Genomic DNA, 19,829 nt, shown 5'->3' with positions numbered 1-19,829 from the left:
ATATGCCATTAATATTTGGCTTCCCTGGTGCTCAGATGGTGAAGAATCTGCCCGCAGTGCAGGAGACCCAGGTTTGATCCCAGGATTGTTAACATCCACTGGAGGAGGAAATGGCAACCCACTCCGTTATCTTGCCTGGAAAATTCCATGGAGAGAGGAGCCTGGAAAATGATAGTCCAAGCAGTCACAAAGACTCAGACATGACTGAGCAAATTTATTATTTTTTTTCTTAATGAATATCACACAGTGCTTAGGATCACAGGTCCCTCAGATGGTAAAAGCGTCTGCCTACAATGAGGGAGACCCAGGTTTGATCCCTGGGTCGGGAAGATCCCCTGGAGAGGAAATAGCAACCCACTCCAGTACTCTTGCCTGGAAAACCCCATGGACGAAGGAACCTGGTAGGGTACAGTCCATGGGGTCACAAAGAGTCGAACACGACTGAATGACTTCACTTTCACTTTCCTTCACTTTAGGAGTATATCAAACTGTAATCAAAGAAGTCTTCCTGGAGTAAGCAATGCTTTGGTTGAGCTTTTAAAAAATTGAAAGCATAAAATAGATGGGAGAGAATTTCATGAAAAAGTGCATCACTTCCAGAGTCAGAAAGTATAATAAATGAGACCCACTTAAGGTAATTTACAGTGTAGGTAGATCAAACTGTGAACAGAAGATCCTTGTCCTGAACTCTCTCAAACCTCACTGACACTTCTTAGGTCTTTAGGTGGATATTTCCCTTTTCTTGACCAGTAAATGCTACCACAGTCTAATTTTGGGTCAGTCCCTGTTTCTCCCCTAATTTTCAAACATGTGTAAGGCTGCATATTGTCACCCTGGTTATTTAACTTATATGCAGAGTACATCATGAGAAACACTGGACTAGATGAAGCACAAGCTGGAATCAAGATTTCCGGGAGAAATATCGATAACCTCAGATATGCAGATGACACCACCCTTATAGCAGAGAGTGAAGAAGAATTATAGAGCCTCTTAATGAAAGTGAAAGAGTAGAGTGGGAAAGTTGGCTTAAAACTCAACATTCAGAAAACTAAGATCCTGGCATCTGGCCCCATCACTTCATGGCAAATAGATGGGGAAACAGTGGAAACATTGATAAACTTTATTTTGGGGGCTCCAATATCACTGTAAATGTTGATTGCATCCCTGAAATTAAAAGACATTTGCTCCTTGGAGGAAAACTTGTGACCAAAATAGACAGCATATTAAAAAGCAGAGACAATAAATTTGCCAACAAACCGATCCATCTAGTCAAAGGTATGGGTTTTCCAGTAGTCATGTATGGATGTGAGAGTTGGGCTATAAAGAAAGCTGAGCACTGAACAATAGATGCTTTTGAACTCTGGTGTTGGAGAAGACTCTTGAGAGTCCGTTGGACTGCAAGGAGATCCAACCAGTCCATCCTAAAGGATATCAGTTCTGAATATTCACTGGAAGCATTGATGCTGAAGCTGAAACTCCAATACTTTGGCCACCTGATGTGAAGAAGTGACTCATTGGAAAAGACCCTGATGCTGGGCAAGATTGAAGGTGGGAGGAGAAGGGGACAACAGAGGATGAGATGGTTGGATAGTATCACCAACTCAATGGACATCAGTTTGAATAAACTCCAGGAGTTGGTGATGGACAGGGAGGCCTGGCATATTGCAGTCCATGGGATCGCAGTGTGGGACACAACTGAGCAAATGAACTGATATGCAACATCTCTAATTTCGGCATAGTTTACTGGCAATGTAGTATTTACAAAGCTAACTTTTAAAAGTTCTACTATAAATATAAGCATTCTCTATACAAAATTTCAACAGGTGCTCCTTTTTTATCTATTAAATCTTATTATTTTCCATGTTATTGTTCAGACAAAAATTTCAATGCTCTTCACTCATTGATACTCTCATAAAAATTTAATAATTCCTATTTACTCTATTTTCAAAATATATCACAAGTTTGATCATATCCTACTTCTTAATTTCTTCCTGGTCTACTGCTGTAGCCTCCTGCCAAATCTCTCCATGTTTATTCTGGCCTCCAAAAACTGATTCCCTTGAAGCAGCCCAAATTGTCCTTTTAAATTTTATTCTGATGACATCATCCTGCTGCTGAAAAGTCTTAACTATATATTCCAATCACAGACCCAAAGTTTAATGTACCACATTTAATGTTTAGAGTAATAAGAACTGGAATTCCCAATTTATAATTGAAGAAACTAATGCTCAGAATATCTTATTCATTTCCCTCAAATCACATATTTTTAAGGGTTACATCTAGAACTGAATCTGTTTGATTGATTTCAAAGTATTATAATTTCTTTTACAATAAAGAACATTCCATGCTTGTGAGTTTGGTTCCCATGATTTACCATTAGTCTTACCTTTAGAGGCTTCTTCAGAATCTAAATGATGCCTTTAAGTTACTCGTAAACACTAAGAATTATTTTTCATCCAGTTTGACAACAGAGAGCAAAAGTTTGCTTTATTATTTGAAGATAAATTTGATTTCATTTGGCTGTCTGTCCATTTTCTTCATGGAGTCTCATGATTATTCAAGTTATTTTTATGTGCAGTGTAGATTATTTGAAAGGAATTCCAGGGTGCATACAGAAAAACAAAAGTTTATCAAATTATAAATTTATCAAAATGACCAAGAAATCCTGTATATACATAAAAGATATCAAGTAGCCATCTCCCAGCAAAATTTTTCACAAGTAACTTTTTTCTACTAACTTGAAAAAGAAAAATAGCACAATAATGACCAGGTTGCCCATCAGGGTCGAAATATAGAAGAACAAGAATATAACAAAAAGGACCTTCTGTTCCTTTGGATTCTGTGTGAGGCCCAGGAGGACAAAGTAAGTTACATTGTTCCTTGGTTCCATCCAGTCTGGACAGAAGCTGAGTTCAGGTATTAGAAGCAGTTGGTCTAAAAGACAAGGGGGAAAAATTTTAAATTGAAAATCATGCTATGGCAGGTGGGAAAATACACAACATATCTGTTCATAAATGACACAACATAAATGACTGGGTTTATATATTAACCTTGATTGTCTTTAGTCTCATGACAATTCTTTTTTTCTCATGAAGTTCTCATTCTTATGAAGAGTTTTTCCCATGTTGGACCTTTCTGACATAAATTATGTGACTTGTCCAATAAAAACTTTGCATATAGATGATCTTTATAAACTTTGGGGAAAGTCCCAGTGAATTAATTAAATAAGAATCAGTCTTGGATATATTCCAGTTCTAAGACTCAATGATAATTGCAGCTGGAAGGGATGAAATATCTATCCCATAATCTTCACGCCTAAGGGTAAGAAGATGCTATCTACTTAGTAACAGGCATTGAGATTTCCTGAGGTCTTTTCTTAGGCTTAAAATATGACTTAACAAAAATCACATGAATATCTTTCAAAATCTTAGGTCAACTAATCTGGCCAGCTAGCATGACAGAATGAGAAGGGCTAAACAACCAAATGCTATTTTAAGATGTAATTTAATCACCTTAAATTTTGGTTAGATATATGAAAGTTATATCAGAAAACACAGCTAAATGCCTTAAAATAAAATATGTAGTAGCTAATTTTAAATTCACCATTGTGAAAAAAAAAATTCACCATCATGGGTATCTGGTTTGTTAAGATCTTTTTTGTATAGATCTCATGTGCATTCTTGCCACATTTTCTTAATATCTTCTGCTTCTATTAGGTCCATAATATTTCTGTCCTTTATTGTGCCCATCTTTTCAAGAAATATTCCCTTGGTATTTCTAATTTTTTTTGAAGAGATCTCCAGTCATTCTCATACTATTAATCTCCTTTATTTCTTTGCATTGATAACTTAGAAAGGCTTTATCTCCCCTTGCTATTCTTTGGAACTAGCTATTCTTTGGAATTAAGAAAAGATGGCAAGAATACACAGAAGAATTGCACAAAAAAGATTTTCATGATCCAGATAACCACAACGGTGTGATCACTCACCTAGAACCAGAAATCCTGGAATGCAAAGTCAAGTGAGCCTTAGGAATCATCACTACAAACAAAGCTAGTGGAGGTGATGGAATGCCAGTTGAGCTATTTCAAATCCTAAAAGATGACAGTGTTAAAGTGCTGCACTCGATATGCCAGCAAATTTGGAATACTCAGCAGTGGTCACAGGACTGAAAAACCTCTTTTCATTCCAATCCCAAAGAAAGGCAATGCCAAAGAATGTCCAAACTACCATACACTTGACTCATCTCACACGCTAACAAAGTAATGCTCAAAATTCTCCAAGCCAGGCTTCAGCAATACATGAACCGAGAACGTCCAGATGTTCAAGCTGGATTTAGAAAAGGCAGAGGAACCAGAGATCAAATTGCCTACATCTGTTGGATCATCAAAAAACCCAAGAAAGTTCCAGAAAAACATATACTTCTGCTTTATTGACTATTGCAAAGCCTTTGACTGTGTGGATCATAATAAACTGGGGAAAATTCTGAAAGAGATGGGAATACCAGACCACCTGACCCGCCTTCTGAGAAATCTGTATGCAGGTCAAGAAGCAACAGTTAGAACTGGACATGGAACAACAGACTGGTTCAAATTTGGGAGAGGAGTACATCAAGGCTGTATATTGTAACACTGCTTATTTAACTTCTATGCAGAGTACATCATGCATAATGCCAGGCTGGATGAAGCACAAGGTGGAATCAAGATTTCCAGGAGAAATATATAAAACATCAGACATGCAGATGACACCACCTTTATGGAAGAAAGCAAAGAGAAACTGAAGAGCCTCTTGATGAAAATGAAATAAGAAAGTGAAAAAGCTGGCTTAAAACTCAACATTCAAAAAAATAAGATCTTGGGATCCGGCCCCATCATTTCATGGCAAGTTGAGGGGGAAACAATGGAATCAGTGACAGACTTTATTTTCTTGGTCTCCCAAATCACTGCAGATGGTGACTGCAGCAATGAAATTAAAATACACTTGCTTCTTGGAAGAAAAGCTATGACCAACCTAGACAGCAGATTAAAAAGCAGAGACATTACTTTGCCAACAAATGTCCGTCTGGTCAAGGCTATGGTTTTTCCAGTGGTCATGTATGGATGTGAGAGTTGGACTGTGAAGAAAGCTGAGCGCCGAAAAATTGATGGTTTTGAACTGTGGTGTTGGAGAAGACTCTTGAGAGTCTCTTGGACTACAAGGAGATCCAACCAGTCCATCCTAAAGGAGATCAGTGCTGGGTGTTCATTAGAAGGACTGATGCCGAAGCTGAAACGCCAATATTTTGGCTACCTCATGCGAAGAGTTGACTCATTGGAAAAGACCCTGATGCTGGGAGGAATTGGGGGCAGGAGGAGAAGGGGACGACAGAGGGTGAGATGGCTGAATGGCATCACTGACTCAATGGACGTGAGTTTGAGTAAACTCCGGGAGTTGGTGATGGACAGGGAGGCCTGTCATGCTGCAATTCATGGGGTCGCAAGGAGTCGGACATGACTGAGCAACTGAACTGAACTGAACTGAGAACCACACAAGACTTACATTTGAAAAATAATACTTTATACTTAAGAAGTGCAAGAATACTGCATATTTTTGGATAGGAAAATAATTGAAAAGATAACAATTATTCCCCAACATTATCTATGAAGTCAATTCAATCCCAATAAATATCACCATCTAAGCTTAAAACAAAAGCAAAACAAAAGTAACTCACAAGAGCTCTACCTGGAAAAATCTAAAATTTTCATAGAAAATTATATAGCTTCACTATATTAAAATATGTGTGCCTGCTCGTCCTATTCCAGATTTTAATGGAAAGCTGTAAACTTTTAAATGTGAGTGTATTAGCTGTGGATCTCTCACATTTGGACAGTATCATGTTGAGTTGCACTCCTATTTGCAGCTTATTAAAGTATTTTTATGAAATGATGTGAAAGTTTATATGATCATAAATAACTCAAGGAGAAATTAAGGAAACAATTCCACTACAACATCAAAAAGAATAAAATGGTTAAGAGTAAGCTTAACCAAGGAGACAAAAGTCTTGTAAATTGAAAACTATAAGCATTACTCAGAGATATTATAGAACACACACATATATGGGAAGACATTTATGAGCTGGAATATTTAACAGTATTAAGAAATTAATACTACCTCAAGTGATCTAAAATATAGTGCAATCCCTATCAAAACACCAAAAATATTTTTAGCAAAAATAGAAAAATCCATGCTAAAATTTATGTGGAATCTCAAGGACTACAAACTGCCAAAGCAATATTGAAAAAGAAGTTAGAGATCTCATACTTCCACATGTTAAAAAATTGCAAAGCTATAGTAGTCACAGCACCCATATTGGAATAAAGATGAATAACAGATTAATGCAATATAATAGACAGCCTAGAAATAAATCTCTAAATATGTATTTAATAAATTTCAAAAAGGGTGTCAAGAACATTTAATGGAAAAAGGGTTTTATATGACACTAGTCGAAAAAGGCAGTCACAAACACACACAAAAGCAGATTTTGTATGATTCCACTAACAGAGGCAAATAAAATAGATTCATAGACAAAGTAGAATAGAGGTTTCCTGGGTTTCTGTGAGTGAAAATGGAAAGTTTTCTTTAATAGTTGTGGACTTTCAGTTTGTGAAGTTGGACTAGTTGGCGAGATAGATATTAGTAACATTTACACAACAACGTGAGTTAAATTAATACTACCTTAAGATGGTGAAAATTGTAAATTTTATTATGTAACAGTTCAGTCACGCATTCATATCCGACTCTTTGTGACCTCATGAAATGTGCCATGCCAGCCTTCCATGTACATTACCCAATTCCTGTCCATTCCCAAATCCCAGAGCTTGCTCAAACTCATGTCCATTGAGTTGATAATGCCATCCAACCACCTCATCCTCTGTCGTCCCCTTCTCCTCCCGACTTCAATCTTTCCCAGCATCATGGTCTTTTCCAATGAGTCACTTCTTTGCATCAGGGGGTCAAAGTATTGGAGTTTCAGCTTCAGCATCTATTCTTCCAATGAATATTCAAGACTGATTTCCTTTAGGATGGATTGGTTGGATCTCTTTGCAGTCCAAGGGACTTGAAAGAGTCTTCTCCGATACCATAGTTCAAAAGCATCAATTGTTGACACTCAGCTTTCTTTATTGTCCAACTCTCACATCCATACACGACTACTGGAAAAACTATAGTTTGACTAGACGGACCTTTGTTGGCAAAGTAATGTCACTGCATTTTAATATGCTGTCTAGCTTGGTCATAGTTTTCTTCCAAAGAACAAGCGTCTTTTAATTTCAGGGCTGCAGTCACCATCTGCAGTGATTTTGGAGCCCAAAAATTAAGTATCTCCCTGTTTCTTTTGTTGCCCCATCTATTTGCATGAAGTGATGGCATTGGATCCCGTGATGTTAGTTTCTCAAATGTTGAGGTTTTTTATTGTTTTTTCTTTAAGCAGTTCTGTTTATTAGACTTGTAGGTTTTTTCTGCTGTTTTAACTCTTGTAAGTGGCACAACTGTGAACATCTTTTGTTTCATTAATTTTTTATTTTTATTTTTTAATTAATTTATTTGTTTTAATTGAGGCTAATTAATGTTGAATTTTAAGCCAGCATTTTCACTCTCCTCTTTCACTTTCATCAAGAGGCTCTTTAGTTCTTCTTCGCTTTCTGCCATAAGTGTGGTGTCATCTGCGTATCTGAGGTTATTAATATTTCTCCTGGCAATCTTGATTCCAGTGTGTGTTTCATCCAGCCCAGTGTTTCTCATGATGTACTCTGCATATAAGTTAAATAAGCAGGGTAACAATATGTAGCCTTGATGTCCTACTTTCCCAATTTGGAACCAGTTCTTTGTTCCATGTCTGGTTCTAACTGTTGCTTCTTGACCTGCATACAGATTTCTCAGAGGTTAGGGTATTCCCATCTCTTGAAGAATTTTCCACAGTTTCTTGTGATCCACACAGTCAAAGGTTTTGGCATTGTCAATAAAGCAGAAGTTGATATTTTTCTGGAACTCTCTCGCTTTTTCGATGATCCAGCAGATGTTGGCAATATGATCTCTGTTTCCCCTGCCTTTTCTAAATCCAGCTTGAACATCTGGAATTTAAGAGTTCACGTATTGTTGAAGCCTGGCTTGGAGAATTTTGAGGATTACTTTGCTAGCATGAGAGATGAGCGCAACTGGGAGGTAGTTTGAACATTCTTTGGCATTGTCCTTCTTTGGGATTGGAATGAAATCTGACCTTTTCCAGTCCTGTGGAAAATATAAATTTATTATGCATACTAGACCATAATTTAAAAAAACAAATTTAAGAACTAAGATCACCTCATTAATTGATTTATGATGTGAATCTGGACTAAAGTACAATAGACAAATAACCCGATAGCCCCAAATATATGCAAATATCATTGGTTTCAGATACACATGTGTAATTTGTTTAAGAGACAAATATGTCAATCCAATAGAGAAGGAAATGGCAACCCACTCCAGTTTTCTTGACTAAAAAATTCCATGGACAGAGCAGCCATGGTGGGCTACAGTCTACGAAATCACAGTAGGACACAGCTAAGCAACTAGCACTTTCATTTTCGTGTCAATCCGATGACAAACTACTAATTAGAACCTCTAACTTTAAATTTTCAGTTTATATTTCAGTATAGTTGATTAACAATGTGTTAGGTGCAGGTGTACTGCAAGGTGATTCAGACATATATGTATACAGATAGATAGATGTGTGTATATATATACACCTGTATCAATTTTTTCTCAATTTTTTTTCATTTAAACTTTTACAAAATAGTGAGTAGAGTTCCCTGTGTTATATAGTATGTCTTGTTGACTATCTACTTTAAATATAGTAACATATATTTGTCAATCTCAAATTTTTTTATAATCAATTCAGCAAATATTAAGTACCTACCATGGACTGACTAGGCACTGTTCTAAGTACTCAGGATGCATCAAAAAGGAAAGGAGACCCAAAAAAAGCCTGGGTGAGAAAGAAAGAAATGAAATCCAAATATTTTATTTTGAAGTTTCAAAATCAGGTTTTGGTTGTAAATTAGAAAACATATTTGAAGGATTTTATGCTCCTCCAGATACATTCAGAATGCCTGGTTATGCATGGGAAGAGGGGATTTTATAAAGTGAAGGTCCCTCTCTACAAAGTCCCTCTCTACAAAGCAGTGGAAATATACAGAACACAGATTATACACCAAAGACAGGGCTTAAACTCTACCCTGCAAAGAAAGGCACCAAAGTGACTGATCTACTCCTTATTGGGAAGAGTTTACTCTCAGAGTGACAGGGAATAATCTGTGCTATGTGGAAGAGTGACAGCCTAAAGAGAAATTGTATTGAGTCATAATAAAATAAACATGTTTGCATTTCAAAAAGTAAAATCTCTATAACTGTATCCTAAAACTTCTCTCTTTTTTTTTTTTTTATTATTTGTTAGCTAGGTTTTCTTTGTATGTTTTTCCTGGTATTGTTTATTTGTTTCTGGTCATGCCATGTGGATTGTGGGATCCTACTTTTACCAGGGACTGAATCTAAGCCCTAGGCAATGAAAGTCTGTAGTCCCAACCACTGGAAACCCAGAGAATCTCAGAATCATAATGAATTCTGAACTGGGCAATATATAAATTTAAATACAATTTTCATAATGGTTAGTGATTTCCTGCCTGGACCTTACCCCTGGGTACTTATATGTCAAAATCAACATACTTTTGATAAGCAATGTTCAGTTGGCCCTGAACCATAAAATTGTATTTATTTACTATTCACCATTTAAAATACAAAGCCATTTCATATTGCTATGATTATTTCCCAAGCCCACATTTTCACTCCAAAAATTCCTCATAGCATTTTTTCACCTCTGGATTTCTGAGTGAGTAAGTTTAAGAAGTTTAACAAAGGAGTTATGATGATATAAAATGAGCCACGCCTTCAGGGCAAATAAGCAGGGCACAAAGATTACGATGACCACAGTGATGTGGAAGACACAGGTGGAGAGGACTTTGCATCTCCCCTCCAACCTATAGGTCTCTATGCAGCACAAGCTGACCACATGGGAGACCATTAGGGGAAAATATTTAACTGATAAATGAACCCACTGTTAGCAGCAAGAGAGACCAAGGGAGTGAGAGTCCATGCAGGCAGGTTTCAGTAAAGGGTTTAATTCACACGTGGATGGTCGGTGACATGGGAGCCGCAGACAGGCAGCAACACCATGAAGAGAATCTGGGTGATTGCAAGGGCAATCCTGTAGCTCCCATACCTGAAAGAGTGAGCCACGTCCCTTCCTGTTCTGTGAAACTGTTATGTCACTCATGATATGATGGTTTTGAAATGGTGCTGCCACAAGCTGGGAACAACACTGGGATATGTGGCCTCCAGAGGAGAGGAATTCGATCTAGGGCCAGAGACAAGGCTTGATCACTTGGAGCTTTCTGTGTAGCAAGGTTTTATTAAAGTATAAAAGAGACAGTGAAATCTTCTGACATAGACATCAGAAGGGGACAGATAGAGTGCCCCCTTGCTAGTTTTTAGCAAGAAGTTATATGCCTATTCAGTTCAGCTCAGTTCAGTCTGTCAGTCGTGTTCGACTCTTTGTGATCCCATGAATCACAGCATGCCAGGCTTCCCTGTCCATCACCAACTCCCGGAGTTTACTCAAATTCATGTCCATCAAGTCGGTGATGCCATCCAATCATCTCATCCTCTGTCATCCCCTTCTCCTCCTGCCCCCAATCCCTCCCAGCATCAGGGTCTTTTCTAGTGAGTCAACTCTTCGCATGAGGTGGCCAAAGTACTGGAATTTCAGCTTCAGCATCAGCCCTTCTAATGGACACCCAAGACTGATCTCCTTTAGGATGGACTGGTTGGATCTCCTTGCAGTCCAACGGACTCTCAAGAGTATTCTCCAACACCAGAGTTCAAAAGCATCAATTCTTTGGTGCTCAGCTTTCTTCACAGTCCAACTCTCACATCCATACATGACCACTGGAAAAACCATAACCTTTACTATGCAGACCTTTAGCAAGTTCTTAAATAGAGAAAGGAAATGACTGAAAACTGAGAGAGTTGCAACAGGCCCCTAACCCACAACATGCATTTTGAGATAGCATTGGCTTTTTCACTCTCCTCTTTCACTTTCATCAAAATACTGCAAGTAGTTTAAAAAGGTAAAAACATATAACCAGAAAATGTTAGTTACATATTCAATGGTAAAAAGATTTTTTTTCTTCCTTCTATTTTATTTTTTAAATTAGAAAAGTAAGATAACACATTTACAGGAGACTTGGAAAATGCAGAACAAAGTTACACATAGTTCCATTGTGTGCGTGCTGGGTGCTCACTCAGTCATGTCCAGTTCTTTGTGACCTCATGGACTGTATCCCATGAAGCTCATCTGTCCATGGGATTTTCCAGGCAAGAGCACTGTAGTGGGTTGCCATGCCCTCCTCCAAGGGATCTTCCAAACCCAGGGATGGAATCCACATCTCCTGTGTTTCCTGCATTACAGGCAGGGTTCTTTACCTGCTGAGCCATCAGGGAAGTTCATAGTTCCACTATATATTACAATTATTTTTTTAAGTACATACATTAACATTGTTAGTTGGAATTTCAATATCAAAACTCAAAAATTAATAACACACTCTAATGAGTGGGTTCTTCATAGCAAGTGGCCAAAAGTATTGGAACTTCAGCTTCAGAATCAAAAAGAAAAAAATGAAAAAATACAAATCAAACAAAACATATGGGAACATATCCAAACTCAATTATATCAAAAGGGTAGTGGTTAAAATGTAAAATGAACTTTAATCAGTTATCATAAACATTTATCAGGGACTGGTCTTGAGGAGGTGGACAGAAGACTTCTCATAAACAGTGTACAGGACAGTAGCTATTAGGACAATCTCAAGAACGGTAGTTTGCAATAACTCTCAATGTCAACACTCTAAATTCATATACTACCCTACCACTGATTCAAATATCATAGCTACAGTTCTGTGCCTATGAGCTAGATTTGGACATGCTCAAAACCATATGTTCATTGGAAAGTTATTTGTCATAGAAAAATTTAGCAGTCACATGAAGAGAAATGGACATACTAATTTTAGTATAAAATTATGAGGAGAATTGTGCAGCATAAGAAAGGTTATGAGATATATATGGACTCCTACAAAAACATTTTTTCAAGACATTGCATAGTAAAAGCAAGGATGATATATAGAGAGAGTAACAAATATCCTTTTGTTAAACACCTTTGCATTTGCAAAGATTATTGTCAAATGAAAATTAAGAAACAAAATTAGGGGTTACATTTATGAAGACTAGAAAATGCTGAGAAAAAAATAGGAAATTTGGAAATTTATTTGAGACTTAATCCTATATTGTTTGGGCTTCCCAGATAGGTCAGTTGTTAAAGAATCCACCTGCAATGCAGGAGACCTCGGTTCAACTCCTGGGGTGGGAAGATCCGCTGTAGAAGGGATAGGACACCCACTCCAGTATTCTTGGGCTACATTTGTTTCTCAGCTGGTAAAGAATCTGCCTGTAATGCAGGAGACCTGGGTTCATTTCCTTGTTGGGAAGATCCCCTGGAGAAGGGAAAAGCTACCCACTCCAATATTTTGGCCTGGAGAATTCCATGGACTATACAGTCCATGGTGTTGCAATGAGTCGGTCACGACTAAGCAAATTTCACTTTCTTTCAATCCTATATTGTTTGGTTCTCATATAGGCTGTTAATTAATCCCTATTTTACTTCAGATTTTCTTGTAAACAGCAAAATATTTAAGTTAAAATTTGGGGGCATAATGTGATGGAAACATAGCAAAGAAGACAATCTATATAAAATAACAATTTTAAGTTATATAAATAAATGAGTTTACTTAAATGACAAGAATCTAAATAAAAATTACTCTGTGTCTCAACAAGAGTAAAAAAGATAAAAGCATAAATGTTCTAAAATCAGTGTAACTATATAATCATAACCTTGCAAATTAATTATATATTATTAATATCTTGCTGCATAGGCATTAAATCTTGCTAGCTACAGTGATAAATAGGTATTTATAGGCTTTATACTCTAGTGGAGAGGAAAACTGTTTTATCAGCACAGTTGTATAACTATCTTTAATTATAATTATAGAAAAGTTTTTGCAAAAAAGAGAAATCAGAATCAAATTTTAAAATGACTTCTGCATTGTAAGGAAATGGACCCTGATGTCGAATGACTCCCTTCATGGTGGATGATGTACTTATTTAATATGAGATATGATGTTTCTTCTCCAGAGCTTCTTCATAGCATTAGTCAACTCAGAATTTCTTAGACTGTAGATTAATGGGTTTAGCATGGGACTGATGACTGTATAGAACACACTCAATAATTTGTCAATGGGGAAGGTCTTAGCAGGTCTTGTGTTTATGAAAATACAGGGAACAAAAAAGCAGACAACCACAGTGATGTGGGAACCACAGGTCTGGAGGGCTTTCCGCCTCCCTTCCTGACTCAGGTTCTTCAGAGAGTGCAGGATGACTCCGTAGGAGACGAGTAAGAGCAGAAACCCAAGACTGCAGATCAGTCCTCCATTGGCCACAACTAAGATGCCAGTGACATAGGTGTCAGTACAGACGAGTTTTAATAATGGGAACATGTCACACATATAGTGATCAATGACATTGGGGCCACAGAATGGGAGCCCGTAAATAGTGGCAAGTTGAATTACTGAGTGTAGAAAACCTCCAACCCAGGACACCACCAGCAGTAAAACACACACCCTCTGCCTCATGATCACCAGATAATGCAAGGGCTTACAGATGGCCACATAGCGGTCACAGGCCATCACCAGCAGAAGGAAGACCCCGGATCCAGCAAAAAAGTGCTCTGTAAACAGCTGTGTCATGCAAGATTCAAAGGTTATGATTTTTTCCCCGAAGAACAAGTATGAAATCAACCTGGGAGTAATAGAAGAGGAATAAGTGATATCCATAAATGATAAGCTAGCAAGAAAGAAGTACATTGGTGAGTTCAGGGTCTTACTAACGGTTACAGTCACAACAATGAGCAGGTTTCCACCAAAGTCAAAATATAGAAGAGCAAGAACATAGCAGAAAGGACTTTCTGCCCCTTTGGATCCTGAGTGAGGCCCAGGAGGACAGAGTGAGTCACACTGCTCCTTGCTTCCATTTCGTCTGCACAGAAGTTGACTTCACATCTGAGTAGTTTACCTCCAAAATGAAGGGGAAAACAGTTAAAGACAGAAAACACTTCAATGTTTGTCTTTTATTTATCCATTCATTAGAAGATATGCACGGAGCATCTATTTGTGTCCAATATGTCATGGACATTTTTATTACCAAGTTGAATAAGGCATAGTTCCCTTCCCTCTAGTGCTAGACACATAATGAGGAATCAGGCAATTCCAGACCCACGTAATAGATGCCATTAGATGAGTATCAATACAGGGCTAAGAGTCACAGTAGGAGTTTCTCAAACTAGAATCAGAGGAAGGCTTCCCAGTAGAAGCAATGCTGAAGCTGAGTTTTTAAAAATGCAAGAATAAAAAAGATGGGAAGAGAAGTTCATGAAGAGGTGCACCATTTATAAGGTCAAAAAAGTGCAATACTTGAGACCCGCTTAAGGTAATTTACATAATCAATATGAGTAGATCAAACAATAAGTAGAAGTTCGCTGTCCTGAAGTGTCTCAAACTGCACTGACACTTCTTAGGTCTTCAGTTGGATACTTCCCTTTTCCTGACCAACAAGCACTGCAACAATCTAAACTGAGTCCCCAGTCCCTAACTCTCCTCAAATTCTCAAGCGTAGATATGTGCCATGCATGGGATTTCCCAGGCAAGAATACCAGCGTGGTTGCCATTTCCACCAAAGGATCTTCCCAATCCAGGGATCTAACCCTTATCTTCTGCCTCTCCTCCACTGGCAGGCAGATACTTTACCACCACGCTGCCTATATGCAACATTTCTAATTTTGGACATCTGATTGATTGGCAATTTAATACTTATTAAAATTTTAAATTGTCCACACTAAACATAATAGTTTCCTGTATAAAATTTAAAGAGGTGTTCTGTATTTATCTCATTAAATGCTATCATTTTCCATGTTATTTTTCAGACAAAAAAAATTTCAGTACTGTTCTCATTTACCAATTTCATAAAATCTTAATAAATCTTATCAACTCTACTTTCAAAATATATTACAAATATGATCATACCCAACTTCTTAATTTCTTCCTGCTCCACTGAAATAGCTTTCTACCAAGTCTCTCCAAAAAAATTGGAGAAAAATTTATTCTGGCCTCCAAAAATTTGGTTCTCCTGAAGCTGCCCAAATTGTCCTTTTTGATCTTATTCTGATAGCATCTCTCTTTTGCTCAAAGTTCCTGCAATATATTTCAAACATATACTCATATCTGAATATAACACATTTAATATTTACTGTAACAAGAACCGCAATCCTCATTTCATAACTGAAGAAGCTAAGGCTCAGAACAACTAATTCAGTTTCCCAAGTCACATTTTTAAGTGATATACCTAGAGTTGAGTCTAAGTTTGACTTCAAAGTAACTTAATTTCTACAAAATAATTTCTCACAATTGGGAGACTGGTTCCCACTATTTACTGTTAGTTTTACCTTGTGGAGGCTTGTTCAGAATCTGAAGGATGACCTTAAATTACTCATAAACACTGAAATTATTTTTCATCCAGTTTGGCAACAGAGGGCAAAAAACTGCCTTATTACTTGAGAATATAGTTTATTTTGTTTGACTGTCTGTTCATTAACTTCATGGAGTCTTCTGATTATTCAGAAGGTTATTTTTATGTGCAGTATATATTACTTTAATGGAATTCCATAGTGCACAGAGAAAAGAAAAGTTTATTACCTTGGGAAATTTATCAAAATGACCAGGAAATTCTATATATACATAGAAGATATTAATTAGTCATTTTGAAGGGAAATTTTTCACAAGTAACTTATTCCTGCCAATGTAAAAAAAAAAAATGCATTTGACTTTTTATCCCTTTTCACTCTGTCATGTTAGCATGGACAGAGTAGTTGATTGAGATTTTGAAACAATTTCCTAACCTTTTTTAAGCCATGCCTTAAGTCTAAGAAAGGACCTTCTGAAAAATTTCTGTCACTCACTAAGTGGGTAGCATCTTCTTCCTGTTAGGGGTGAAGATCACAAGATATTTCATCCCTTCCAGCTGCAATTATCATTGAGTCTTAGAATTGGCATGTGTCCAGGACTAATTTTTGCTTAATTAATTCACTGTGGTTTTCCCCAAAGTTTTAAAGGAAGTCTATATGTAAAGTTATTAATAGGTCAAAGCACAAAATTAGTGTCAGAAAGGTGCAACGTGGACAAAGAGCTCCAGATTCATGAAATGACTACAAATCAAGAATGAAATATCAGCTCAGTCGTTTAGCTTTAGTGAAATTATTTGCTATGTGTTTCCCTACCAGCCAGAGCAAGATTGCTCCCTTTTACACAATATCCAATTTAATTATCATAAATTTGTTTTTATATATGTATATAAAATATCCAAAAACACAATTGAATGTATTAAAATTTTATATATAGTAAATAATCCAATTATTAATTTTTCAAAAAGTTGACGATACCCGCATTTGACCAGCAACCATGCTATAAGTGAGGATACAAGAATTAATAAAATCAGGGGGAAGTCATGTAAAACTTTCCCCTGTGTGGATCTTATTTTGTTATAATAGAATCATATAAAAAAGAAGGAGACAATATTAAGAAAGAAATTGCAGTTTTATTCCCTGTTTAAAAGACAAGAAGTGGGGTATAGTGACAGAAAATAAGAGGGAAAATTCAACTGTGGATAAAGAAATCCAAGATGAGCTTTCTTAAGGTGATGCTCAAGCTGAGTTCGAAAGTATAGGAAGTGACTTCCATCAGAGACACTGTTATGGAAATTATACAAATGACCTTATTTATGAAACGGAGCCTGGAAAATTCCATGGACAGAGGAGTGTGCAGGGCTGCAGGCCATGGGACACGACCCAGCACACACACAACATGCTCACAGACTCAGAGAATAAACTTATGCTTGTTAGGCTGGAAGAACTTGGGGAAGAGACAGTTAGGGATTTTGGAGTTGGCATGTACACACTGCAGCATTTAAATTCAATAATCTGCAAGGTCTTACTGTAGAGCACCGGGAACTCTGCACAGTGTTACGTGGTAACCTGGGTGAAAGGGGAGTTTGGTGGAGAATGGATGCTTGTGTACATAGGCTGAGCTCTTTGCTTTGCTATCACATGAAACTATCACAACATTGCTTATTGGCTACCCTCCAGTATATAAATAAGTTGTTGGGTTTTTTTAATAAGCCCTGTTACAGCAATTGAAAGCATATAAAAATTAATAAAATTATTTCACTTCAGAGATGAGAGGAGCTATACTTAACACAGCTTTAAAATTTTCACAGGAATTTTTATGGCAGTACTATGTTAAAAAGACTTGTGCCTTCTTGTCTATTCCAGATTTTAATGAGGCAGCTTTTAACCTTTCCATGTTGAGGATGATGTTAGCTGTGCATCTGTCATATATGGACTTTATGGTGTCAAGCTACATTCTTTCTATTTCCAGTTTGTTGAGAGTTTTTTATGAAATGATGTTGAATGTCTACATGATCATGAAAAACCCAAGGATAAATTAAGAAAATAATTACACTTATAAGAGCACCAAAAAGAATATTTAGGAATAAATTTAACCAAGGAGACAGTCTTGTAAACTGAAAACTACAAAATGTATCAGTGATATTACCAAATACACACATACATGGAAGGATATTTATGATCTGGGATATTTAACAGTGTTAAGATGTTGATAATACCTCTACATATTATTAAGATGTTAATAATACCTTCAGATTCAGTGCAATCCTTATAAAAATCCCAGAACAGTTTTTATAGAAGCAGAAAAATTCATACAGAATCTCAAGGACTCCAAACTGCTAAAACAATTTTGAAAGGAAATAGAAAGTTGTAGGTCTCACGCTACCTGATCCTAAAACATATTATACAAAGTTATGGTAATCCCAGCATGACCATTGAAATAAAGATGGACAACATATTAGTGGAATCAAATAGATGATCTAGAAATAAAGCTTTATATACATCCTAGATAATTTTTCACAAGAGTGTCAAGAGCATTTAATGGAGAAAGGATAGTATATTGATGCAAAGTGAAAAAGGAAGTCACACAGAAAAACTAATTTTGTATGACTACATGTGATTGAGACACTTAACTAGTCAAGTTTATAGACAGAAAATAGAATGGTAGTTGGATGGTGCTTGGTAAGTGGAAATGGGAAATTTTGTTTAATGATTGTGAAATTACAGTTTGACAAGTTGGAAACATTTTGGAGATGACAACCATGATGCTGGCACAGCAATATAAATTAAGGTAGTGACACTTTAAAATGGTTAAAACTGTATATTTTGTTATGTGTATTTGACCACGATTTTTAAAAGAAATTGAAGAACTCAGGTGACCTCATTAAATGGTTTATGATATGAACATAAACTATAGCACGAAAGCCCAAACTGTCTGCAAATATTATTGGCTTTAGATATACCTGGGTTTAAGAGGTAAATATGTCAATCTAATGACAAAACAACTAAATTAAAATCTTTACTTTTTAATAGATTTATATTTTAATGTATTTATTTACTTCAATTGGGGGACAATTCTTTTAAAATACTGTGATAGCCTCTGCTGCATACTTGTGTCCCCTCCCTCCAGAACCCCCACTCTCTCCCCCCATCCATCCAGGTTCACACAGGGCACTGGCTTGGGTTCCCTGTGTCATACATCAAACTCCCTCTGGTTATCATTTTACATATGGTAAGGTATGTGTCTCAGTGCTGTTCTCTCAAATCATCCCGCTCCTTCCTTCTTCCACTGAGTCCAAACATCTCTTCTTTATGACTGTCTCCATTGCTGTCTTTCACACAGGATCATCAGTCTATCTTTCTAGATTCCATATATATACTTTAATACACGATATCTATTCTGCCTTACGTCACTCTTATAATGGGCTCTAGGTTAATCCACCTCATTAGAACTGACTTAAATGCGTTCCTTTTTATAACTGAATGATTATTGTGTTGGGCATATATACTACAGCTTTCTTATCCATTCATCTGCTGATGGACATCTAGGAATCCAATGACAAAACTAGTAAATTAAATTTCTGCTTTTTAATAATTAATGTCTATTTTATATTGGATTGTAGTTGACCAACAATATCAGCTTCAGGTGGTCAGCAGAGTGAGGGAGCTATGCGTGTATGTGTGCCTATTCTCTTTCAATTCTTTTCCCAGTTAGGTTATTACAGGATGCTGAATAGAGTTCCCTGTGCTGTATATGGTAGATCCTTGTTGGTTATCAATTTTAAATATACTAGTGTGTATTGTCAATACCCAAGTATTACATAATCTACTCAACCAACATTGAGCATCTACCATAGGCCAGGCATTGTTCTAAATACTTAGGATTCATCAATAAACAAAGCAGACCAGATAAAGGTAGAGTTTGGAGTCTCAAAATTAGATTTTAGGTGCAAACACTTTTGAAGTACTTTGTGCTCCTCCAGAATAGTTCAGATTGATTGATTATGCAGGGGAAGAGGGTATTTTATAATGTGAAACTTCCTCCCTACAAAGCAGTGGGAATATACACCCAGATTACACACCACAGATTGAACTTCGACTCCACTCTGCAGAGACACCAAAGTGACTGATGAAACACT

At 36.8% G+C, this 19,829-nt stretch overlaps 1 protein-coding gene across 1 annotated transcript; it reads right to left on the bottom strand.

Annotated features, from left to right (window-relative positions):
* Positions 1 to 13,279: 13,279 nt before the first annotated feature.
* LOC136175338 (olfactory receptor 4A47-like) lies at positions 13,280 to 14,041 on the bottom strand. Its single transcript, XM_065945668.1, has one exon. The coding sequence runs from the start codon at positions 14,039 to 14,041 to the stop codon at positions 13,280 to 13,282; it is 762 nt and encodes a 253-aa protein (XP_065801740.1).
* Positions 14,042 to 19,829: the final 5,788 nt, after the last annotated feature.

This window comes from Muntiacus reevesi, chromosome 9, assembly GCF_963930625.1.
Source record: "Muntiacus reevesi chromosome 9, mMunRee1.1, whole genome shotgun sequence".
Taxonomy (NCBI): domain Eukaryota; kingdom Metazoa; phylum Chordata; class Mammalia; order Artiodactyla; family Cervidae; genus Muntiacus; species Muntiacus reevesi.
Note: the sequence above shows the minus strand (reverse complement) of the source record. Positions and strands in the feature narration are given on the sequence as shown.

Coding starts and splice junctions, on each gene's coding strand:
- LOC136175338 (XM_065945668.1), bottom strand. CDS start 14,041: ATGTACTTCTTTCTTGCTAGCTTATCATTTATGGATATCACTTATTCC.